Source organism: Apium graveolens, chromosome 10, assembly GCF_009905375.1.
Source record: "Apium graveolens cultivar Ventura chromosome 10, ASM990537v1, whole genome shotgun sequence".
NCBI classification, from domain to species: domain Eukaryota; kingdom Viridiplantae; phylum Streptophyta; class Magnoliopsida; order Apiales; family Apiaceae; genus Apium; species Apium graveolens.
Genome location: NC_133656.1, coordinates 186,873,910 through 186,901,330, shown reverse-complemented (window position 1 = coordinate 186,901,330; position 27,421 = coordinate 186,873,910). Strand labels below are relative to the sequence as shown.

Below are 27,421 nucleotides of genomic sequence, written 5' to 3'. Positions count from 1 at the left end.
GAACAATTTTGCACAGTCTTGCCCTTTATTCTCAACTTAGTACCTAGACTGCCATTTCAGAACATTGATAGGAAACTTTTATTCTCTAATTCACTTGAATTAATTGAAGCGCATGCAAACACATTGACAGGATTGGGAGCATAACCTCAAATAGTCCAGGGAATACATACATGTACGTTGAGTGGTTTTCAAGAACACATGCACGATATTTTAGTACATTGATGATGATGATTCCTTCAAAACTTTACATAAAAATATTTTAAATAAGCTTAGAGGGATACTCCTCAAATCTCAAAATTCAAGAGCCTGTGTCAAAAAATAAAAGTATTATACAGGCTTTAACTATGAAAGAAACTACTAGCTCTTCACGTAACAAAAAAGAATCGAATTGCTACTTTAATCTTAAATGAACATATTTCAAGAACCTCCTTTTCAAAACCACCAGAGCAGACACTGTATGGATCAATGTCAATTTCCTTAAACCGATACTTCGATTTCTGTTTTCTCATCAGTTGACTCTCCTAGAGTAAACCGGATAAATCTTCTCACTTTTATGTTCTCCCCAATGTTAGCAATAGTTAGCTTTACCAAGTCCTTCACAAGAATCTTATCGTCCTTGATGAAAGGTTGCTCTAGTAGGGCAAGCTCTGCTAGCCTCTTTGAGACCCTTCCTGCTACAATTTTTTCCCTTATGTTCTCTGGCTTGGATAAAATGTCTTCTCTCTGCATCTCTAGTTCTTTTTCCTTGCTCACAATGCTCTCTGGAATATCTTCAACAGATACATACTGCACTTGCAAGCTGGCAACAACTTGCATAGCTAGATCATCAACCAATTCTTTGAACTCTTTACTTCTACCCACAAAGTCAGTTTCACAGTTGACTTCAATTAGTACTCCTATGCGGGAGTCATGGATGTAAGATCCAATCCTTCCTTCAGCGGCAATCCGGCTAGACTTTTTGTCAGCAGCTGAAAGACCCTTCTTTCTTAGGTATTCTAATGCTTTCTCAAGATCACCTTCAGTTTCTGCTAGTGCTTTTTTGCAGGCCATCATTCCTGCTCCAGTTTCATCCCTCAATTGTTTAACCAAAGCAGCTGATATAGACGCTTTTGGCGCCCTGAAATAAAAGAATGAAGTGAGCAATTACCAGCATGCATGAAGCAGAAGCAGCAGAAATTAAAACAAAAATCACATTCAGAAACAAGACATTGAAGATATAATGGCTCGTAGAGAGGAGTAATAAGATCATTCAGGGTAACAGGATAGGGAAAAAAGATATTATCAGTTCATCGTCCTTTTTCTACTTCATATAGTCTTCTTTTATCTGACCACTACAACGATTTTACTTGTATACCACCTTGAAAGAGAACATACGAATCCAGTATCAAGCAAAACTACGAAGTAACAAAATTTAAGCTTTACTCAAAAAACACTCCAAAGTAGTCAAGTTTTATCTTAATAGCTCGACTTTACGGCAGAATGCCAACTACTTTGACATCGCATATTTGTCAAAATCAGCATAATATCGCCAATATATAATACTTTTTGAAATAACCAATAGAGTGTAGCCACTTACGACTCATTGCTTTCTTTGGTTTCTACTACAGCAGGCTGTTCCTTTGGTGCAGCAGGTACTTCCTTTGCCGTAGTCTGGGCTGCTACCTCTGCAGCAAAATCAACACTTTTCTTTTCCAAGCCTTCACCAAGTGTAAAACGAGCAAACCTCTTCACTTTCATATTTTCTCCAATACGTGCGATAGTTTGCTTCACAATGTCCTTAACAGCTACTTTGTCATCCTTAATAAAAGGCTGCTCAAGTAACGCTAGCTCTTCAAGCCTTTTTCTTATCCGACCTTCAACAATCTTGCTTCTGATCTGCTCTGGTTTGGATAGCAGATCTTCTCTTTGCATTTCAAGTTCTTTCTCCTTCTCCACAGTCTCCGCGGGAACATCTTCTGTATTAACATATTCCACTTGAGGACAGGCAGCCACTTGCATGGCTAGATCATCAACCAACTCCTTAAATATATCACCCCGTGAAACAAAATCAGTCTCACAATTTGCCTCTATAAGGACACCGATTCTACCATCATGAATATATGAACCAATTCTTCCTTCTGATGTGGCCCTACTGGCTTTCTTATCTGCACTTGCTAGTCCTTTCTTTCTCAGGTATTCCTGAGCTTTTATTACATCACCACCAGTTTCTAATAGAGCCTTTTTGCAATCCATCATTCCAGCACCAGTATCATCGCGTAACTGCTTTACAAGAACTGGTGATATTGCTGCTGTAAATGCATAAGAGTGTCAAGCAAATTAAAAATTTAAAGGAATGGAAGAAGCAAACTAACAAGGATCTAACAAGCCTTTAAGTGGTAGGAAAATCTATGACAAGTGCAGGCTGATGAAATAAAAGCTTTAAATGAGTAACTTTGTGAATAAAAAAGGCATATCATTTCATTAACATGGGCTGATCTGTAGATGACATTACAAAAAGAATTATCCACAAGATAACAATAACAAATTAGGATGTACCGTTTGCTAACCTTTAGATTATGAACATAAAAGTCTTATTATAGCTGTTTCTTACATGCCTAAAGCTCTTACCCCTGAGCTTAAACTTAGTAAATAAAAATAATGGAGGAAAAAAAATTCATTTTTAATGACTTTACTCGTGTGTTAATTCAGTATCATACAATAATTAAAACTTGAAAGATAAACCATATCACCCTTCTAAGTTTTTAACATGAAAAGACAAAGAACATAGCACAGAGTGAGCACTTAGAAGTCAAAACACACATCACAATCGTGTTACACTTATTAGTATTAGTTTGATCAGGGAAAACCACATTTACTAATTTGTGTCCATCATGATAATTAGAGCAATTAGATAACATATATACCTTTAGTTGTGTTTTCTTCTGGAGAAGCATTGCTTTGTCCATTTGAGTTGATGCTGCCATTTTCCACAGGAATAGCTTCCACATCACTTCCTTCAACTGGTGTGGCAGGAGGAATTGTGGCATCTGTTACAAGAGTTTGTACAGGGACTTCATCAACTTCCGAGGTATTGCTAGTTTGGCTCTCCATAACTTCACTTGCCTGAATTTCTGCATATGAAACTATATCGATCAGATACAATAAAAATTCCAGCACGTTCTGATTCATTTAAAGGCTATTAACAATTTAAAATGGTTATAAAATGTCATTTCTCTCAATCATGTCATGCATGTTGAATTAAATAAAAATTGTCCATGCACTCCATGAAAATAGATATCTGATCACCTCACTATATGCAACAAAAAAGTTAAGAATAAAAAGTTATATACTTCTACAGTATAATTTTTGTAAACTCTGTAGATAGAAGTGATAATATCAAGATAGTTGACCAAGTTAATATATGTTTAGTTAGTGCAACTCCATGATTATTTTTCCAACATACTGAAAGTCAAATAAACAAATCTACTGGATAGAGCGGTAAGGTTGCTCTTTCACATCGTCACAATAGTTGGTTCTCACCATGTCAACCCATCTAAACAATCCTAAACTGACAGAAGGAAATTACTGCTAATGATGTACAAGGTACTAAATTCTTGGTGCATACTTAAGTATCATAATCATATTTTAAGTATATATCATGTCTGAAACTTGACAGTTCTACAAATATATAACTTAATATAGGTTGCAGTGTTGCAATATAAGAGGGGCAGGAGTTAGTCTACAACCTTCTTTTGTGCTCTCCTCAGGTGCAGGAGCATCTATCTCTTCATTTGAGTCAGTGCCACTGCTACTTCCATCAGCATTTAGTTCCACTGTTTCTTCCTCGGCCGATGTGTCCACACTGAGTGGTTCAACCTGAGTTTCATCTTTTACTACTGCCTCTTCAGATTCTGCAATGTCTGGCTCTGTGGTGGGAGCTGCATCAGTCACACCATTTGCTGAAGATACACTTTCTTCTGTGGTCAATACATCAGCACTTGCTTCTGCTTCCACCTCTGTGCTTTCCACTGCAGGATCTAGTGCTTCAGTTTCAACCTCTGTGCTTCCCACTGCAGGATCTACTGCTTCTATTTCTACCTCCGTGCTTTCCACTGCAGGATCTACAATATCCAGCGCATCAGATGCTGCGGTTTCTGATTCCTTCTGCTCGTCCGCAACAGCAACAGAAGCATCAGCTGTAGCATCTTCCACAATGTCCACTTCATCCTTGGAGATATTATCCTCTTCTTCAGTTTCATTAGTGGCAGAATCTTCACTTTCTAAAGCCTCGGCCTCTTTGATTGAAATTTCATCTTTTTCCCTCTCATCCAGGAAGGCAGCAATATCCTTGTTCTTACGAAATGCCAAGAGGAATGGGTTTGATGCTGTATGAACAGTTCCAGGACTAAGCTTTGAATCAAGGGCTGCTATATTTTCTTCTTTTTTCATAGTCAAAGTTACCCGTCCTCTAGAGATGCGCAACACACGAACACTAACTTCTTGATCAACAGTCAGTGTGGAGGCCCCCATAAGACTTCCCAACCCGTCATCAGCCTCCTCTTCTGTAGGCAGGAATCCTTCTTCTCCATCTGGAAGGGAGATAAAAGAACCAGCTCTGGCTAAATTCTTTACTTTTCCCTGCAGATCTTGCCCCTTGACAAACTTCGAAGCTTTCTTCCCTTCATCTCTTCTTTGACCGGGCTTTTGTGCATTCCTTGGAGTCCTTGTTCTATCAGCATCACCAGGAGACTGCTGTGACTTAGTAGTGTCAATACTGCTACGCATCGTAAGAGATATTCGTCCTGTCTCAGTATTTGCTTCCACCAACCTTACTGTCACTTCCTGTCCTACAGAAACCACTGCAGCAACATCCTTCACAAAGCTATCACTCAGCTGGGAAACATGCACAAGGCCATCTGTAAAAGCTCCAAAGTCAACAAAAGCGCCAAAGGGTTGAACTGATTTTACTTTCCCAGTAAAGCTTGCCCCTGGAACCAATTCCTCATTTTTCAGTGGAGGAAAGTCACTCTTCCTACTGGGCCTTGTGCGTTTGGTCTGAGTCGTCTGACCTTGTGTTGGACTGGAAACTTCCTTGCTGGATACAACTTCACTCGTTTCTATGACAGATGAGTTTTCCAAAGCTCCACTAGAATCTTCATCGGCAACAGGTGGATTTACTTCCTCTATCGCCACATCAGTACCAATGGCTGAGACTATGCCAATTCTTGGATGATTTAAGCGACAGCTTCTTATATGTGAAAAATATCTAACAGATGTTGACAGCGGAAAAGCTAATTCCTGAGCATATGATGCTTGCTTCGTATATTTTCGCAAGTTATAGCATTTTGTAGAACTGTTCTTTCTTCTAAAGAAAGTAGCTACAGGAATAATAGAAACATTGCTTGTTGGACTTGGTATCACAGGGGTCATGTTGACTTGAAATGAAAATTTTAGGTATTGCAGTATCTGCAGCTAGTTCATCATCAATTTCCTCCCCTGTAGAGAAAATTTAATTAATTACACATAACAAAGAAACTGAAACAATACACGACAAGTTTGAGAACGACGATAAACTAAAACATTGGACAAGGTAACTAAAGTAACTTAAATGATTTATACTATAGTATACTAAAGTGAACTCATTTGCAATAATTTAGTGTGAACCTAGTAGTAACTTATACGACATGATACTCTATTACTGAATGCCAAGGAAAAGATAAACCTAAATTTGTACAAGAAAGTGCATTAACAGGTGAATACTCAATATCAGATAAGGTGAACTCCAACAGAATTTGAATATCACCACCTAAGTTAAGTTGTGATCAGTACAATACTAAATGCTACCCTCTTTCTGAATTGCATGATTCAGACAAATAGTAGACGAAAACAAAACAAGCAACCAATAAGTTAGTGCTAGAGTGCTATAGCAAAGTTGTATTTGTCCAACATTACACAATCGGTTTTCTTAAATTTTACCAACGTGACTAAACAATGGTAATCCAAATATACAGATACATTCCCCCTCAATTCTAATAAAGTCCAACTTCACATGAACCATATCAGCCAAAAGCAAAACCATACTGCAACCTTATCTAACCGCAAAAAAATCTTTAACCTCTTTTCATTACATTCACAGACAGAATTTTAAATACTCAAGCACACATGCCATCATTAAACCCTCAAACTCTTCATAAAACCATTACCAAGGGGAAATTCTTAGCCTTCGAAACCGAAAAACAAAAAACCATAACCATCCTTAATCTTCCAGAAAAAACCAAGATAAAATTACACACCAACAATCTCAATCATGGGTTCCACAAGAATTTTCCCATTACCCCATTTCACCAAACACTAAAGTTCACAACTTTACTATTATCATTTTTTTGCTAAGCCTAAAGTTCATAACTTTAAACAACCCGTCTCAATTTAAGTCATAAAAATCATAACTTTAAACAACCCATCTCAATTTAAGTCATTAAAATCATCACCAAGCACACTAAACACAACAAGACCAAAAAAACTCAATCTTGATTAAACCACAACCACAAATACATTAAAAACAACAAGAACCAACAATAAAAATTGAAACTTTAATTCAAGAAAGCTAAAGTTCTAACCTTTTTAATGAATTAAGAGTACCAAGCTGAAGTACATAACATATTACAAAACCCCAAACGTCTGTTCCACAAAAGATTGAAGCTTTTGTGCAGATAAGTCTTTATCTACTTATCTTTTTAAGTGTGTATAGAATTGTATATATATGTAAGTAAATGTGTAGTATGTTACAAGAGTGATGAAATGAAAGGTGGGCTTTAAGTTCCTTATCTCATCATCAACTATTACTGGTTTATCTTCTCTTTTTGTCCTCAATCCCCCTGTTATTTTTTTGCTTCCATGTATTTTCAGCCTTTTTTACGAGAGATTAGAGTGCAGCAGAAATCGGGAAACCGTGAAGATTATTTAAGATTTATTTAAAATCGAGAATTAATCAGTAAGTTTATTTGGAGAAATTGGATGTATTATAATATTAAATTATATTTAATATATTATTATGATTATACTAATTATTTATTAATAAGTATATATTTATTATATTATAATTTTTATAATTATTTATATTTTTATGAATATTATATTTTAATTTTAGTAAATAATTATATATAAAGAAAAACTCGTAAATATTAATAGGATTTTAAAAATTCTTATCAGTTGGACACTTTGCAAGAGATTAATGAAGATTTAGGCTAAGTTTAGTATTTCTGTTGCATACAATTTTTTGCTGTTAAAAACGTAATTGGTAAATTTTATAAGCTAATGTCTGAAAAAAGATTTTTGGTCTAAAAACTGTGTTGTTAGCAAACGTGTTAGCAAAAGTATGTCACCCTACTTTTGGAAAAACATATTTTAGTTTTTAAAAAATGTAGCTATCAGTTTTATCATCAAACTTTGTCAAAAATATTATTTTTATGTATTATATCTCAAAATATGAATAAATTAGAAAAAATTATCAAACAGTTCTCTAATTTTGTTGACAAAACTTTTTCCCCTGTACAACAGTTTTTCACCACTAAGCGGAGATTTTTAGAACAGTACAAAGTACACATTTTTGTAATAATTAATTATGGCATCTTTAAAATAAAAGTAACAATAAAATATAAAATTTCTATTTTTATAAAATAAATAAATTTAAATTAAATTATTTACATGTATCTCGACCAATCACATTAAAATATGTTAAAGAAGTGTTTCATAACTCATAAACCACATGTTAGCAATTACTTTATTATGAATAATGAGATAAAACTCTTTTTTTTTGAATAAATGAAATAAAACCCTTTATTTTTATAAAAAATAATTATTTTTTTGGAATTTCGGTTGAGAGAAATTTTTATATTTTGGGACTCGGTGACGTGGGTTAATGTTGTATCTTTATTTCTTTTACAATCTTTATTCCCGTGCGAAAAACTTTATTCATATTATATTTAATTTTTTAATATTAAAATAATATTTTATAAAAATTAATTCATAAGAATTGTGAAATTATATATATATATAGTTTTTAATATTAACATTTTATTTTTTTATTTTTATATACATATTTTCATGAAATGTCATATTTTTCTAAATTTAAAATTTTCATATTTTTATATACTATATTTGTACCTTTTTTATATTAATTTTAAATTTATCAACATATGTATCCTCTTACCCCAATCATACAATATTCTTTTTTCTTTATTCTTTTCCAGTAAATTATTTCTACCTATGACGATCAAACATTACCATCAAACTCTCTAACTCTAATTATATATAGAATGGAATATTATAATTATGATTTATTTACTTATTCCTAAATTAGTTAATTATCTAGAAATGTATTGAGTATTTATATATTATATTTGTACCTTTTTATATTAATTTTAGATTTATCAACATATGTATACTCTTGCCCCAATCACAATGTTCTTTTTTCTTTATTTTTTTCAAGTAAATTATTTCCACCTACCACGATCAAACATTACCATCAAATTCTCTAACTCTAATTATATATAGGATGGAATATTATAATTATCATTTATTTTAATTTAAATTTTTAGATTAAAAAACTCATATACATGTTACAGATTTCAGAAATTAAATTTTTTCGATAAAGATACCAAATTGTAATTTATCATATAATTTTTAAAAAAATCGAATAATTTATTAATGATTATCAAAAATAAGTCAAATCATACTAATATTTTTGAACATTTAAGGCAATTTTTGAGAAATCATCCCATCTCTATAACTAATGTTGTGTGAAAAGCAAGTAATGTATTTTGGGCCGGTAGAATTTTTTTTTATTTTTTAAAAATAAGGGCCGGTAGAAATTTAAAAGCTGGTAAAATATGAGTTCTGTATATTGTTGTAAAGCTTGGGCCTAATGAAACTGTACAGTTTTAGGGCCACAAAGCACATATCTTATTTTCCTAAACTAGCCCAGGCATTAAGAAAGGGCTTATATATGTATCCTGGATGGGAGTGAAAAGTGAAATTGAAGCCCGTACAATATTACGAAATATCTAATTGGACCGGGGTAACTCAAGATTGTTACCTCGGATTTTGAGGTATGGATTTTGGTATAAAATACGTGAATAGACGTACGAAATGATACGAATAATTAATATTTAATTATGAAAATTTGGTACACTAATACGAAAGACGGGAAGATGACAATTATGAATATATATAAGTATCGGGTTTGATTTTTCGATAAAGGTGCATGACAGAGAACGAAAGTATACAGAATAAATAAATAAATAAATAGTTTTTTAAAATATCTAAAATCTATAATATAATTTGTATATCTTATTTTATAACTAAATAACAAAATACGAGTAGCCTATGTTATTTATGTATTATATAAATACTAAATATATTATATATTTTTGTCAAATATATTATATTTGACTAATATATTCAATATCCTAAACTATTTAATTATATCATACATTTTCAAAAAATTATTAATTTTCCAAATATAATCTCTGTACAACCGTGTATCAAACGACTATATACGAATAAATTAGTTAAGGTTAATGTCAAGCAAATGGTACATAAATACATATTTAGTAAGGTTGAATTTTTAGATTTTGTCGCGAAAAATGAAGTACATGAAAAGATTGTACAAGTACACTACTCATTGCCGAGAGGAAAATTTATGATTATGCCTATTGAGTCAAATTATGACGCTTAAATGCGGTTTATCTTGGTTCAAGTGGTTTGCAGACTATTGCGTGAGCCCGCGGGGTTTACCCAGTGCGCACCCGAAAGGTAGGTGCTGTGGGTTCCCTGCGATTAAAAAAACCTAAAAGACGTTTTTAGTTCATTTTTTAAAAAGCAAATCTTTTGGAGGTATTTTTTTTAAAAGAAAATCAGAATTGCATGTATAGCATATTTCTCTTGCATTCACAATTGTAAAATATTATTATATAATATACTTTAATACTTATAACTCTTAAAATACAAAATGAGCTTTATAAAATCTATTTTTGCTCATGATAATTGAATGTTACAATCATTTGTTTGTTATAATTTTTGGTAAATAATTTAAAAATTGAGAATTTGCCTAAATTGACGGGACGATGTCGTCTTCCGGTGCTTAATACATCTTTTAGAATCTTTGCTCTCCGCGAAATGGATAATTTACCGTTGATGACCGTTTGTAATGGATCAGCTTTCTAAACAAATATTTTAATAGTTAAATTATTTGAACAAGAGCAATATCTGAAACGCTTAACTCGTGAAAACCATTCCTTACGGAATTCAAAACAAGATTGAGCCCATCCACATGCCATAAGATACTTAGCAATTAACAAGCTAACAAGCTGTGTCATGTCACTTCGTATGTATCCGTAACACCAACACTTAGATACACATCGACTTTGTTTAACATGTATCATCTCATCATTGAAAGCTCTATAAATTGAGTTTTAATGGAGGAATACAATTGAAAGAAAAAGCATTGTATTATTTAGAAAAATACCGTTTACAAAATTATATGTACTTTCTGCTTAGCTTCTCAGCTAAGTAAAAAACGAGACTATATATTAACATTACAAATTCTAACTAAATTTTCTTCTCGAACCAATGTATTATCAATATGCTGTCACTTTGTCATGCTAATTAGACATTCCAGGTATATTCTTATCACCCCCCTCAAGTTTGTAGTCGAAAATAAGTTGAGAACCCCAAGCATGGACATAATCACATCAAATCGGACAGAATGGTCTTGGTAAGTAAATGAGTAGTTGCTCTTTGAAAGCTATATAAAAAGTGGTAATAACATCACGTTGAAGCTTTTCTCGCACGAGATGATAGTCAATCTATACGTGCTTCGTTCATTCATGGAACATAGGGGTTGGAAAGAATGTATATAACAGAGCAATTATCACAGTAAAGAGTGACAGGTTTTAGCTGAAAGATAACTAGTTCATGAAAAAAATTTAGAAGCCAAGTAACTTCACAATAAGCATCATCTAATGCTCGATATTCAGCTCAGCTGAAGAGCGTGAAATAATATGTTATTTCTTAGACTTGCAAGACGATAAAAATGAGCTCAAAATGACACAATAGTCTGTAAGAGATTGTCGAGATAAAGGACATCCCCCTAATCAACATCAACCTAAGCAGAGATAATCAAGGGACTAGTTACTGAAAGTAAAATACCCTGGCCAATAGTATGTTTTAGATAATGCAAAACCTTAAGAGCGGCATCTAGATGACATTGTCTAGGGGAAGCTAAGGATTGGGATAGGATATGCACATCATATGATAATTCTATGAGAGTTACCAGCAAGATATATAAGTCTACCAACCAAACGATGATAAATGGTAACATTAACCGAATATGAAGAAGTAGTATTACTCAGCAGATCGTGACTTTGATCAATGGGGATAGTAGCAGTTCGAGCAGACTCAAATCCAACATCCTTGATGATATCAAGCGTATATTTGTATTGATATAAGTAGATACCTTTTTCAGACCGTGCAACTTCAATGCCCAAAAAATAACATAAAGGGCAAAGGTATTTGATCTTAAAATGAGAGGCCAGATGAGCCTTAATTTCGCTAGTAGTGTCAGTATTATTCCAATCACTATAATATTGTCAACATAGACTAGAATGGCGAGAAACCTAACTGAAGTTGTCATAATAAACGAACTATAATCTGAAATGGCCTGTGTAAAACTAGATGTAAATAATACTGTCCTGAACTTAATAAACCACTTCCGTGAAGATTGTTTAAGATCATATATCGACTTAATAAGTCGACAAACCAGCTGGACAGTAAATGGGTAATTCTTAAATTCTGAAAGAAGGCAATAGCCAAGAAGGAATGGACATGTACACCTCTTTATCAAGATCATCATAGAGAACCACATTAGTAATGTCCATTTACGTTACAAACCATTTATTAATAGCAACCAATGATAAAGAACACACATTGTGGTCATTTTAGCCCCATGCACGAAAGTTTCAAAGTAGTCAAGCCCTTTAGCCTGTATAAACCCTCGAGAAACCAACTTAGTTTTATAACATTCCACAAAGCCATCTTGATTAAATTTTACCTTGTATAACCACGCACAACTAACTACTCATTTTCTAGGTGGTAAAGAAATTATTTTACAGGTGTTATTTGCTTCAAGGGTGCTAACTCAAGAACCATAGCTTCACACCAAATAGAGTGTTAATATGCTTGTTTGTAAGATGTTGGTTCAGGGACATGATACACATTATCAATGATTTTTTGATAATTGAGGGTGGACTGACTTAGAAGAAGAGATGATACAAGTATTGATAGAAGACTAAATGTGGGATGGCAGCACGACAAAATCATGAAATTTTTGTAATAACCCCAATTTTTGGAATTTTTGAAACCCTTATGAATAGTGCTTTTGCTGAGTATGCTGAATAAGAAAACTTTTCATACCACACTATGTAGGGGTTCTTTTATTGATTTTCTGGGATATTATTAGTACTCTATGTGGTATATAAGTGTATGTAAAGATCGTCAGAATCCAAATCCGAACACTTTGATTTTTCCCGAATATCCACCAGATATCGAAAGAATTGGGTATAAGGTAACAGGATAAAAAAGATTTAAATTCAAGGATTTTAAGAGAGGATCATAAAAGGAATATAATGTATTGAGAAAGGTTAAGGAGACCCAAGTAATAAGATCCCGGGTATGATCCCTCAAACGATAAACGAAAACGAAAGTTAAGCGAAACGTATAACAGATCAGCGGTCATTAGCCAAGTAATTAGAAGCTAATCAAAGAGGTTAGTGAGGATGATGTCATCAAACCAATAAGAAGAGGACAAAGGTGGGAGGGTGACATCACACATGACATAAGCATGACTAAAGCAAAGTGTGTTGTTGGTTGATTTAGAACCACACAAAAGTTACCATGGTAAAATGTAAAAAAATAAAACAAATCAAAAGCAACCAACCAAGTCAACCAACAATTCATTTTCACCAAAAAAACACAAAGCTATTTCAATTTCTTCATCTTTGCTCTCGGCTTTCAAGGAAAAAGCAAGGAAGAAAAATCCAAAATCCAAAGTCCAAGCTCCACTCAAGCATAAATTCCATGGTTTGTTTTATGGATTCTACATTTCATAACTTAGCTTGGGTATGATTTTAAGCTCTTGATTCAAATGGATTCATAGCTAATTAATTCACCAAAGATTAGGGTGAATAGTGTTTTCAAATTTTAACTTTGTGTTTCTTGATTTCATTTGCAAGATCAAGGTTATATAAAGATAGATCAAGGTTCTTTGAGGCTCCCTAGTAACTTTCTACCCTCCAAGAAAGGTATAAATCTTTACACCCTTTAGTAATAAGTTTGAATGTTGAAGTTTGGAGATGGTTTGGATGGATGAGTAGTAATTTGAATGATAAGCATGATTCGAGCTTAATTGTTAAGTAGTTTAGTTGAATTTAGAGGTGTTATAATATATGATTGGATTGAGATCCTTGAGCTTATTATGACTGAAATCAGTAGCATTGATATGTATCTTGAGTTTTTATTGATTGGTAGTTGGATTGATATGGTTTGGAATGGTAAAAATTTGGGAAATCGCGTAAACATAGCCGTCGTAATGTCCGATTTACTTTAGACTGTTTTTGCTCTTAACATCAGGACCCTAGAACTCACTGTTAGGTTTTGACCATTGCCATGATTAGATAGTTCATGTTACGAGCTTCGTTTTGATATGTAGTTCGTTTGATTCCGATGTACGGTTTAGGAGAAACGACCGTTTTAAGTAACGGCGTTTCGCGAACGAACCATTACCCCTCGCCTTACTTTGAAACATAGGTTAAAGACCTTAAAGGACTACTTGGAGTAAGAAACATTTATGTGAAGTGTATTATGCAGTTGGTAAGGCACTCGCGAAAGAATCGCCTTAAAACCCTTAATGGTTAATTTATTAAAAATGGTGGAGTCGAGGGTACTCGAGCGACTTAAATGAATCGTTAAGCGCAAAAGCGAACGTTAGTGTCTAATTTGTTAAAGTATAGATTCATAAGCGACTTTGGTTTAATTCCAACTTATATGTTGTTTATAGTTTACCAGACTCGTCCCAAGCCATTTGTAACCCCCAGTCGCTCAGGCAAGTTTTCTATTCGTAATATTGTTGTTGTGATGTATACATATGTATAGGCATTATCTTGTGATAGATGCATGATGGTTAATTAGCAAATTCTTGCGATATATTGTAGCATGTGATATGGTATATATGCATGCCTGTTTCGTATTCTTGATACATATATCTGTTGATTCAGTTGATAATACCTATGCTAGAGATAAGCGGTAATTTGCATATACCCTTAGTATAGGGGACCCAAAGGTGAACTTTTTTCTAAAACCGGGAGTCGATGCTCCCGAGTATAATATATATATATATATATGAATAGTTTTTAAAAACTATGAATCAAATAAGGTTTATTCGATAACCTTATTTTATTAATGAATATTATTTTGAATATTCATTCGAGGGCTTATGACCCCGTTTATTTTATTATTGAATATTATTTTGAATATTCATTCGAGGGCTTATGACCCCGTTTATTTTATTATTGAATATTATTTTGAATATTCATTCGAGGGCTTATGACCCCGTTTATTTTATTATTGAATATTATTTTGAATATTCATTCGAGGGCTTATGACCCCGTTTATTTTATTATTGAATATTATTTTGAATATTCATTCGAGGGATTACGACTCCATTTATTTTATTAATGAATATTATTATTTGAATATTCATTCGAGGACTTATGACTCCGATTATTTACTAATTATTATTCTTTATTTTATTAAGGAATAATGTGTCGATAATCAAACTCACTTTTGAATATTCAAATAAAGATAGTACTTTCGTATAAGTATATCTTTGGTTATTTAATATTCATTGCAAGTATAAGTTTTAAAACTTCTACTTCAATTATTTTTATAAAGATTATTCTTTATGGGAATATTATTTAAATAATAATATTCAGATATTTTCTAATATATTGGGATTGATTTATTTTATTAAATCAGCATCACTCCAAACATTCTTAAAAATGTTTTGCGAGTCTTCAAAATGATTTTAAAAGTTAGAGCGGATCCCAAAACTCATTTTTATATTTAAGATCCTCCTTTCGAATGGGATTTAGATACTCGCTCAAAATCTGAGGGATCCGGCTCTGTGGTGTATTGTATATTCGCAACAAGGTTGCTATTTTGATAAAAGAATTTTTGATTACTTACCCAACACTCGGGAAGTAAAATTCTTGGAACAAGTTAATCCATTAACAGGCATCGCCTGGGAAATATCGGTGAGTTCTCCTTTCCAACTAGATACGTCTTCTTGGTGGAGTCGTATCAATAAGTTTCTACTTGGGGAAAAGGGGAACGAGCTTTACGTTTCAGAGTCATGGATTTCATCTGAACTAGGAGTGGCGTAAGTGGTCGAGTGGCGCCGGTCCAGCCTTATTATATTGGCCCAAATGGCCCGGAAGTTCCGCTAAGACGGTCCATTCCTTAGGAGTCCAGTGTTTGGTTGACAAGTAAATCCGACAGGTTCTCCTCTACATGTAGAAAATGGTGGGGTTGTACTACTGCGACTGATCATCGTAAGTGGTCTTCCTGGCGCGACAAAACTCCCGTAATGAGTTCATCATCCAATTGGACATTTCTGCAACACTACCCAGAGCACTTCGATAGGAAGGCTACGGTTGGGCGATTGTTGAGTGTTGGCAAGGAACAGTTTTCAAAATGATGTTTGCATCAAATGAAGTATCTCGTAACTTTATTTTATTTTGATGATATTTTAAAGATTGATTCTATACAAGTTTTGTCTTGTAGCTTAATCTATGGGATGAACTATTTATACATTAAACGGTGGTAGTTCAAGTAGTATTCGGAAAAGATATAAGTATATTGAAGTATCTTGTAACTTCATCTTTTAAACTTATATCTAGTAAATGATTATCTTGTGCCTGTCAAAGATTTTCAGAAAAACGTTGAGACAAGGTTAGATATATGAGATCACCTTGCAACGATTTTTTTTATACAGTTATAAACTGGAACTCTGTGTATATTATACATGTCAGAGGATTTCAAAGATTGTGAAAAGTATATGTATATATATATACTGAATATTTTGCGACTTGGTCGCGTTAAGATATCAGCTTGGTTCATTTCTTCTTGACCAAGACTTTCATGAGTACTATGAGAATGCTCATATATTGTTAATTATTATACATATTATTTCGGTGGGCTTGTTGTTCACCCTTGCTTTCTTCTTTCATCACACAACATCAGATAGACAAGATGAACAGGACCAAGCTCCCAATTCGCGAGCGGATAGGAAACGTTCCGCAGTTTCCTATAGGCGTTGATGTCGCTGTAGCTGAGGTAGGAACTACCAATAGGCTAGGCTTTCAACTTTTGATGTACCAGACTTATGTATCTTTATCAATTGTAATAATGGCAAAGAAATGTAAATTTATTCAGAAACCCTTTTAAGGTGTAATGGCATATAATTTTGGAATAAAATGACTCGTGTTTTTTTTGGATATTCATCACTGAGACTATAACTTGTGGTGTGTGTGTTTATTGTGGGGTCACAGTACAGAGTATTTGATTGTTTATTAAGATTGGGTGTTATTAAGGGAAATGGAACTCGTGACAACCCGGATCCCCGATCCCGGATTTGGGGGTGTTACAGAAATGGTATCAGAGCGAAGCATTATAAACCTCAGAGATGATGTGACGTTAAGATAATAAGTTCACAAAGATAATAAGAACTCTTGCCAAGTTCATAGTCGGGCTACCTAACGTAGTACTGACTGTTAAAACCCTTACGGGAACCCTTATAAATATTATGATAGTAACATAGTTCGTTCTCGTATAGGGCAGCAGGGCACCGAACCCTGAGGTTCAGGAGCATCAGCATGAGGATGTTTTATTACATGTTGGAGATCAAATTGTGAATCTGATAGAGTACCCTAACGAGGGACCGGATGAGATTCATATTGAGAATGTTGCGGTTGAGGATGTTATCCCAGAAGGGATTGTTGCTGAGGAGGATCTCGTGGAGGATCCTGACGAGAATGAAGAGAGGGCCGTTGAGGAATTGATGACCGTAGTCAGGGTGACTACCAGAGCAAGAATGGCCGCAGGGGTGGCACTAGAGGATGAAGAGTTACCAAGGGCACAAAGGTTAATGAGGGCAGAAGGAGTGGGGCCTTCCATGACACCAATTATACCAGTATCAGACCCTCTTCCCGAGGTTCCTGAAGACATCCATGAGGTTCCACCAATTCCTGTTCCCTCCCCTGTTCAGAGCCCAGCACCTACTGAGGAAATGCCACCTTTATCACCATTGTCACCTGATACCGTGCTTGGTTATCCATTTGGATCCCCTGGGCCTGCACCACCTGCGCCCCATAGACTGCTAGATGCTACCACTCAGGCTTCTCTTATCGCCAATTATTATATGGCTTTGGGTGGCCTGTCTGAGGCCCGTAATGTTAGGAGTGATCTGTTGGATCGACTTACTGCACCGAGGATTGAGGGTGGGGTACTTCCGGCAGGATTAGCTCATAGCATGGAAAGGATTGAGGCTACCACCCGTGTTACAGCTAGAGGCCATCTTGAGGGTCAGATTGATCCAGCTCTACTTGCAACTATCCTGAAAGGAATATGTCCTAAGTCCAATAATGTATTAGGATTTAGGAATAACTTTTTATGTAATCTGTTTTTGATTTCATTGATATTAATAAAAGACTTGTTTTGTTTTTATTACGGGCTCTATCTATTTAAGTGTTTAAATAAGATATACCATAGTTTAGAGTAAAGCTTTTTATGGATTATGATGAGATCATAATAGTGAGACCTAAAAGATGATAACTCTAAACTTAAATAGTTCCTGGTCGTAGGATTACTAACTGGTAATTAATAATCCACAAAGATCGGTACATACTATGCTTACTTCATTATGAAGGATGTCTGTTCTCATAGACATTTGTGTGGTGACACTATAGCTAGTATGTAGGTGCTTATTATAGAATAAGTTCACTGAACATGACTCGCACAGCTGAACAACTGATGGAGTTCACTCACGTGTCAGCAGTTGTTCACATAGTGATAGTTGTACAAGTATTCTTAGACTTGAGGTCATCATAGTCATCTTGTGTACACTGAACTATACTTTGGTTTAGTTCTTAGTCTCCAGGGACAATTATTAGGGCTCTACTGGGTATAGGAATTTGTACACGAAGATAGTGTATGATCAATATAGGATCTACCCCTTCCAGTGAAGGAAGCGAATGTTCAAGGCTGATCCACTTATGCTAGTTCAGGAATCTCTGGCCAGAGTGAATGAAATTAGAAAGGAGTTTCTAATTTGCATAGAACTACGCATAGTAAATGGTAAGCAAGTGATTAAATTAGATAGGCTTGACATGAGATCCATGCCTTGTATTTAATCGGGACATTGTAGGATAGAAGGAGTTTATTGTACGGTAACTATTCACTGAATAGGTTCTTGGTATTCTAAGCAGTGAATTCGTATTATCCGGATAGTCGCGATATGCTGAGAAGTATCCCTCACGATGTAGAATAAATGTGATTAATTAATTAATCATATTTAATAAATTAGAGAATTTATATAAATAATGATAAAATAGTTTTATTATTATTTATTTCTACTACCGGCTTAATATTGAACCTACTGGGTCACACCATAAAAAAAGAATGATTTAATGGTGGAGGAATTAATAATAATGGCTCATAATTATTTATTTGTGAAATAAATAATTAATTGGAAAATTTAATAATTAATTAAATGAGATTTAATTGATTATAAATTAATTAAGAAAAGTTCTTAATATTATTAATTAAAGGATTTAATTTTTGGAAATTAAATCAAGAGAGAGAATTATTTCTAAAGTGTTTAGAAAAAGGATTAATAATTAAAAGGTGTTTTAATTATTAATGAGAATAATAAATGGGATAATAATAATAATAATATTTATGGGAAAATTTCAGCTGAAAATTTTGCCTATAAATATACTATTATAAACCCTATTTTCATTCGAACCCAAAAACCCAAAAGTTTTAGAAAACCAAATTCTCTCCACCTCCTCCTCCTCCTTAACGTCGTTTTCTTGGTGAATACCGGTGGAGTGCTTCACGTTTGAGGAGCAACTGTTAAGGATCTCCGATCGTTGCTCTTGAATCGCATATTAAAGGTTAGTAATCGATCCCTATATTTTTACCACGATTTATATGCTTTTATTTGGATTTTATATGTGTAAAAGTGTTTTACCATGCCTCCGCTGCGATTAAAATCCAACAATGGTATCAGAGCCAGGTTGTATGCATATAGATCTGTGGTAAAAATTTCAGAATTTTATGTGCTTGTATGAATTAATTATGATTTTTGCAAGTTATATCATGGATTAATTTTGTCTGATGAGAAATCGTTTCTCAGAATAATTTTGAATGTTGATCTGGGTTCTACAAGTGTTGTAGATCGCCTGGGTATTTTTTTCATAATTTTATGATGTATAGATTTTTTATTATGAATTTTTGAAGTTCTTGCAATTAAATTCGTAATTAAATAAATCATATATATATATATATTATTTGTAAGTATATATATTTGTTTTTTTTTCAGCATCTGTGTGTGCTGTGTTGATTGCACGGAAAGAAAAGAAGGCAGACAAAGGTACAGGGTTTGTCAGACACGGCAGAAGCAGGCGGCGGCAGTGCTGGCGCGTGCAGCGCACGCGGGGAAGAGGGTGTCGCGCATTCCGGGAATGCGTTACACCCTGTGGCGCATTCACGGAATGCGTTATACCTTTTAATTGGTTAAAAGGGTTGTAACGCATCACCGGAATGCGTTACAGGGCTTGTAACGCGTTCCTGTAATGCGTTATAGCCCGATTGTTTACATTAAAATTGATTTTCTGGGAGTTTCGTAACTCCGTTTCAGGCGTGCAATATACCGTTGGATTCATTTTTCCGAGACAGATCTAATGAAGTGATCAATTTTAGTTTATATAAAAGTTTTGAACTGTTTATATTTACGAAAGTGTTTTAAAGCTGTTTTTAACTGTTTTAATTGCTTTTAAATGCTTCATGTGATAAATAGAGATGTATAATGCTTAGACTAATATGCTAGATGATGTAACATGTCTACCTTGATGTTTATTCATGTTTATATATGTGATATATGCTTAGTTTATCATGCGATGATAGATTTAGGTGAACTTAAATGAACATAAGGCGCTTGTTAGACAACCTAGTATAGTGAAATTGTTTCATAACCTTAAGAATAATATTATGAATACAATCATGAGATTCTTGTGTTTATGAAACACGTAATTGAATATGAATTTTCGATATGAGAGAAAGGATGATTCTGTCAACAACATATTTCTATCTGTAAGAAAGGGTTATTAAGTGACGCCTCTTGACAATGCTCCACCCGATCTGGGAATCATCTGATTATTGATTATTGATTTGAAATATTTAATTTAAAGGAAGAATCTCTTTATAATATGATTATGATTGTAACGTAATATAATCCCTCTAAAATTAAATAATATCAAGTAGTAATTGGCCAATGATACAACGGGCTTGTGTCAGTCATAGCCTTCCAACATGATAGAAAGTAGTTCTTATTTTTAAATCATTGTCGTTTCGTGCCACAGCCGAGGGCTTTGATTTCGAAATAAGAAATACTTGTCTATTACATAGAGATGTGTACATTGAATAAGAATCTAAAGGTCGTTATGTGCCACAGCCGTGGGCCTTTGGGGACTGATTCAATTGTACGGAATGTTGGGTTAGACTTGACTTAGAATATTGAGTTTGTCGTGCCACAGCCGTGACTCAATTATTCAAGAGGCTAAAGTTTGATTAGGGAATAACATTAGATGTAATTGACAAGAGTTGTCTGCCTATTGAACATTACATGGCGTTTCGTGCCACAGCCGGGGTTGTGTAATGGAATGTAGGATCCCTATTCCCACTAGAATTATGAATGCTTAATTTTTCACGTAGGGGGTTGAATAAATTAGATAAACTAGTGGGAGCCACTTATGAATAAAGACCCGATTTATATAGTGTTTTGAAATGAAATCGAATATTTGCTAAGTGTTGTTATGTGTTTATCATTTACAGATTTACAATATACATTATGTCTTCTGCACTATCACTCAGGAGCATACTAGATGCTCACAAATTGACTGGTCCTAATTATGCTGACTGGCTTCAAAACTTGAGAATTGTTCTCAGGATTGAGAAGCTGGAATACGTGATTGACTCACCTAAGCCTACTGAACTTGCTAGTGATGCACATAATGATGAACATGTTGTGTATCGTAAGTGGATAGATGATGTAAATGTTGCTCAATGCATCATGCTAGCTTCCATGAACATTGAGCTACAGAAGCAACATGAGCATATGGATGCTCACACTATCCTAATGCATCTACAAGAGTTGTATGATATGGCGGGGAGGATAGCTCGATATGAGATATCGAAGGAGTTGTTCGGTTGTAGGATGTTTGAGGGATCATCTGTGAATGACCATGTACTTAAGATGATCAATTTGATTGAACGTCTTGGACAACTTGGTTTTGCCATGGATGGGGAGCTGAGCCAAGACTTGGTCTTGCAATCGCTTCCGAGTTCGTTCTCGCAGTTTGTTGTGAACTTTCACATGAATAAGTTGGATGTCAGCCTGCCTGAACTCCACAACATGTTGAAGACTGCAGAATCAAATTTTCCCCCTAAGAAGAGTTCTGTTCTTCTAATTGGTGAAGGTTCCAATCCTAAGAAAAGGAAGAGGAACTCTTCCAAGAAGAAGAAAGTAGGTGAGAAAACGCCGGTTCCACCAAAAGCTGAAGACCCCAAGAGCAAAGTTGTTTGCTTTCACTGTAACAAGGTGGGGCATTGGAAGAGGAACTGCATGGTTTACCTTGCAGAATTGAAGAAGAAGGGTAGTGAGACTACCGCTTCTGATTCAGGTATGTTCATGATAGAAGTGAATATGTCATTAAATCAAATTTCTACTTGGGTATTAGATACCGCCTGTGGTTCTCATATCTGCAATTTGTTGCAGGGGCCAAGGAGAAGTAGGACTCTTGAGGAGGAGGAAGTGATTCTACTGATGGGCAATAGAGCAAGAGTTGCTGCTGAAGATGTAGAATCATTTCATTTACATATGCCTACGGGCAAGACTATTGTTTTAAATAATTGTTATTTTGTTCCCTCGATTGTGAGGAATATTATTCCAATATTAGACTTGGCTGGATTTTCATTTATTATTGAGAATAATGAATGTTCTATTCTTAGAGATAATATTCTTTATGGACGTGGTACTTTAAATAATGGTCTGTATGTATGTGACATAATTTACATCAGATTGAACAAACTAATAAAAAGAAAAGGGATGATGAAAATCTCACTTCATTGTGGCACTGCAGTCTCCATTTAGTAGACATGGAGAGAGGGCTGCAAATTTTCTAGGAATGGTACACACAGATGTATGTGGACCAATGTCTAAGCAAGCCATGGGTGATTTTCATACTTCATTACTTTCATAGATGATAGATCTAGATTCGGATATGTGTTTGATGAAACACAAGTCTGAGGCCTTTGAAAAGTTCAAAGAATATAAGTATGAAGTGGAGAAACAAACCAAACATAGTATTATAATTCTTCGATTAGATCGAGGTGGTGAATACTTGAATGGAGAGTTTCTGGATTATCTCAAAGTAAATGGTATAGTCTCCCAGTGGACGCCTCCAGATTGGTATCTGAAAGGAGAAATCGAACTTTGTTAGACATAGTTCGGTCCATGATGAGCTATGCAAATCTTTCAGTATTCCTATGGGGTTATGCATTGGAAACCTCAGCATATTTATTGAATAAGGTGCTTTCCAAATCTGTTCCTCAAACTCCGTATGAGATATGGAAAGAAAGGAAACCGAGTCTTAAATACGTTAAGATTTGGGGATGTCCAGCTTATGTCAAGTAAGTTGACCCAGATAAGCTGGAATATCGATCCGTAAAATGTAGTTTTGTGGGATATCCTAAAGAGACTTTAGGGTATTACTTTTACACCGATCATCGGGTGTTTGTCTCCAGACATGCTACCTTCTTGGAATAGGAGTTTATCCTTGAAGGAAACAGTGGGAGCAAAATTGAACTTGATGAAGTTCAAGAAGCACAAACTACTACGGATCAAGTGGAAACACCTGTTCTGACTGAACAACCTTTTGTGGAACAGCCCATTCATAGAACAGGGAGAGTGTCTCGCCAACCTGAGAGGTAATATGGCCTTGTCATTAAGAATGACAATGAGTTGTCGATCATTGATGATGATGACCCTGTGACCTATAATGAGGCTATGAGTAGTGTTGACTCAGAGAAATGGCATAGTGCCATGAAATCCGAAAAGGAATTTATGTATACGGTATACGAAAGAATGATTGGAGCAGATGGCCAGGTGGAGACCTATAAGGCCAGGCTTGTGGCAAAAGGATTCAAACAAAGGCAATGGATTGACTTTGATGAAACCTTTTACCTGTAGCCCTGTTAAAATCAGTTCGGATTTTACTTGCGATTGCTGCTTACTACGACTATGAGATCTGGCATATAGCCAGATGGTTTTCTTTCCTCTACGACTATGAGATCTGGCATATAGCCAGATGGTTTTCTTTCCGAGGGAAATGAAAACCTAGTGTGTAAGCTACTGCAAACCATATGTGGTTTAAAGCAAGCTTCTCATAGATGGAATATCCGTTTTGATGAGACAATCAAAGAGTTTGATTTTATCAAAAACGTAGATGAACCATGCATCTACAAAAGGGTTAGTGGGAGCGCGGTAACATTTCTTGTATTGTATTAAAATAGAGTTGACACACATAACAACATAGCAGACCCACTCACAAAGCTACTTTCTGAAAGTCACTTTGATCGTCATAAAGACTAGATGGGTATTAGATACCAGAGTGATTGGCTTTAGTACAAGTGGGAGATTGAAAGGAATATGTCCTAAGTCCAATCATGTATTAGGATTTAGGAATAACTTTTTATGTAATCTGTTTTTGATTTCATTGATATTAATAAAAGACTTGTTTTATTTTTATTACGGGCTCTATCTATTTAAGTGTTTAAATAAGATATACCATAGTTTAGAGTAAAGCTTTTTATGGATTATGATGAGATCATAATAGTGAGACCTAAAAGATGATAACTCTAAACTTAAATAGTTCCTGGTCGTAGGATTACTAACTGGTAATTAATAATCCGCAAAGATCGGTACATACTATGCTTGCTTCATTATGAAGGATGTCTGTTCTCATAGACATTTGTGTGGTGACACTATAGCTAGTATGTAGGTGCTTATTATAGAATAAGTTCACGGAACATGACTCGCACAGCTGAACAACTGATGGAGTTCACTCACGTGTCAGCAGTTGTTCACATAGTGATAGTTATACAAGTATCCTTAGACTTGAGGTCATCATAGTCATCTTGTGTACACTGAACTATGCTTTGGTTTAGTTCTTAGTCTCCAGGGACAATTATTAGGGCTCTACCGGGTATAGGAATTTGTACACGAAGATAGTGTATGATCAATATAGGATCTACCCCTTCTAGTGAAGGAAGCGAATGTTCAAGGCTGATCCACTTATGCTAGTTCAGGAATCTCTGGCCAGAGTGAATGAAATTAGAAAGAAGTTTCTAATTTGCATAGAATTACGCATAGTAAATGGTAAGCAAGTGATTAAATTAGATAGGCTTGACACGAGATCCATGCCTTGTATTTAATCGGGACATTGTAGGGTAGAAGGAGTTTATTGTACAGTAACTATTCACTGAATAGGTTCTTGGTATTCTAAGCAGTGAATTCGTATTATCCGGATAGTCGCGATATGCTGAGAAGTATCCCTCACGATGTAGAATAAATGTGATTAATTAATTAATCATATTTAATAAATTAGAGAATTTATATAAATAATGATAAAATAGTTTTATTATTATTTATTTCTACTACCGGCTAAATATTGAATCTACAGGGTCACACCATAAAAAGAGAATGATTAATGGTGGATGAATTAATAATAATGGCTAATAATTATTTATTTGTGAAATAAATAATTAATTGGCAAATTTAATAATTAATTAAATGAGATTTAATTGATTATAAATTAATTAAGAAAAGTTCTTAATATTATTAATTAAAGGATTTAATTTTTGGAAATTAAATTAAGAGAGAGAATTAATTTTAAAGTGTTTAGAAAAAGGATTAATAATTAAAAGGTGTTTTAATTATTAATGAGAATAATAAATGGGATAATAATAATATTTATGGGAAAATTTCAGCTGAAAATTTTGCCTATAAATATACTATTATAAACCCTATTTTCATTCGAACCCAAAAACCCAAAAGTTTTAGAAAACCAAATTCTCTCCACCTCCTCCTCCTCCTTAACGTCGTTTTCTTGGTGGATACCGGTGAAGTGCTTCACATTTGAGGAGAAACTGCTAAGGATCTCCGATCGTTGCTCTTGGATCGCATATTAAAGGTTAGTAATCGATCCCTATATTTTTACCACGATTTATATGCTTTTATTTGGATTTTATATGTGTAAAAGTGTTTTACCATGCCTCCGCTGCGATTAAAATCCAACATATCCTAGACCTCATCACCGCTTTAATGGAGCAGGTTAGGGATGTCGTGCGTGCCCGTATTTCTTGATCCATAATAGTGTGCAGAGTCTGAACAATCTGACAAAAATTTCATGTAGCACCGCTTTTGGAGGATTAGCCTAAGTTATGAATGATTAGTTTTAATGACGAGATGATTATCTATGGTTGTACTTTTAGGATAGAAGCGGTCAGATCAAATGATGTAATTCTCTTTAATGTGTTCAGTTGTTGTACCCTCGAACAAATGGTTATGTATATATTCGTTAATTTCAGTTCAGATCAGTTTGTTTGTGATAAGTTCATATTGTTAGTTGCACTATCAGCACTTAATAGTGTCATGAAGTTTATAGAACTTGAGAATTCATAATTTGCAATCATGCAAGGACTATACGAGGGAAAGATTTAAGCAAAGTAAGTAAGACAAATATCCAAAGGTTCTCAAATTTTTTTTCCCAAGCATTATGCCCCATGAGGAATAAGATTAGGTGCAAACCTTGAATGTGATAATCAGGGAGGTCGTAATTAAGGTATAAGGAACCCAGAATATAATGAAGTGGAAAATGAGGATTTTAAATTAAAAGATGACCCCAATTATGGGGAGTAGGAAGAAATATTTAGACTGAGAAAATAGAAGTCGAGCAAGATAGGAAGAACCAGGATGGTACTCCTATTGGGAAATTCATGGACCTATCTAAACAGAACTTATACTTTTATTTCCAACCACCACCTTGAGGAAACAATGCGGTGAGAAATTTTTTCAGGACCTTTAAGTCGCTAAGCTCTCAGAGTTCCAAGGAACAAGCTGACCTAGCCGAGGCAAGAGCCTGGCTAAAGGAAATAGAGAAATAATTTTATATTCTAAATGATTGATGAAGCGCAAAAGACTATTTTTGTCACTTACCCTCCCAAGAGAGAGGCCACCCGCTGGTGAAAGGCCAAGAAAGGCACGGAGCCAGAGGTTATGATAAACTGATTAAAGTTCAGTCAATTGTTTTCGGGAAAGTCATTCCCAAGGATAAGGAGATAGTGTAAAAGCTTTGGAGCTAGAACAAAAGCGGACGAATATGATGAATTATGAATCTAAGATTGTAAAAGTTGTCAAGATTCCTTCTGAGGACACGAATCCAGAATGACGGGATGTTTGAAATCAATGCTTATGTTGTGTTGGTTCATGAAATAATGATAAGAGAAAGGAAAATAAAAAGGAATTGAAGTGAAAAGGAATATAAAGGCAATAGAGTTTGAGGAATGATAAGGGAGTTGGGTATGAGAAAACCCTAAAGACTCATAGCAATAGAAATAGAAAAGTATGTAATCGTCAGGATGAGGGTGATTCACCATGAGTTAAATTGATGGTTGAAGGCATAAAAGATACATATATTTTATCCCCTGTAAGTTGGGAGGATTCGAGGAAACCTTGAGATAGTTCGAAGGATAAATAATGAGACGCGGATAGACTGAGGAGACAAGGAAGTAAGAAATTAGGAAAATTGGATGAAGGAGGTGACCTTCAAGAATGTGAAGTGTAAGACTGGGGGCTTGATACCTAGAAAGGGAGACGCCATGTATGAGAGATATCCCAACATTGAGATGACTGTTGAGATAAACAACAAAAGTAAATACGGAATTATTAAAAAGAAGTTCACGTTGAACACGACCAATATCTTCCAGA

At 34.6% G+C, this 27,421-nt stretch overlaps 1 protein-coding gene across 2 annotated transcripts; it reads right to left on the bottom strand.

Annotated features, from left to right (window-relative positions):
• Positions 1-222: 222 nt before the first annotated feature.
• LOC141690193 (polyprotein of EF-Ts, chloroplastic) lies at positions 223-6,816 on the bottom strand. Of its 2 annotated transcripts, none has more exons than XM_074494872.1 (5): positions 6,597-6,816; positions 3,726-5,475; positions 2,904-3,110; positions 1,577-2,285; positions 223-1,117 (listed from the first exon to the last, which is right to left on the bottom strand). In XM_074494872.1, the coding sequence occupies exons 2-5, from the start codon at positions 5,407-5,409 to the stop codon at positions 478-480; spliced, it is 3,240 nt and encodes a 1,079-aa protein (XP_074350973.1). In that variant the 5' UTR covers positions 5,410-5,475; positions 6,597-6,816; the 3' UTR covers positions 223-477. The 2 variants fall into 2 exon arrangements, with proteins under 2 accessions (XP_074350973.1, XP_074350972.1); XM_074494871.1 differs by having other exon boundaries at positions 1,577-2,288; positions 6,597-6,814.
• Positions 6,817-27,421: the final 20,605 nt, after the last annotated feature.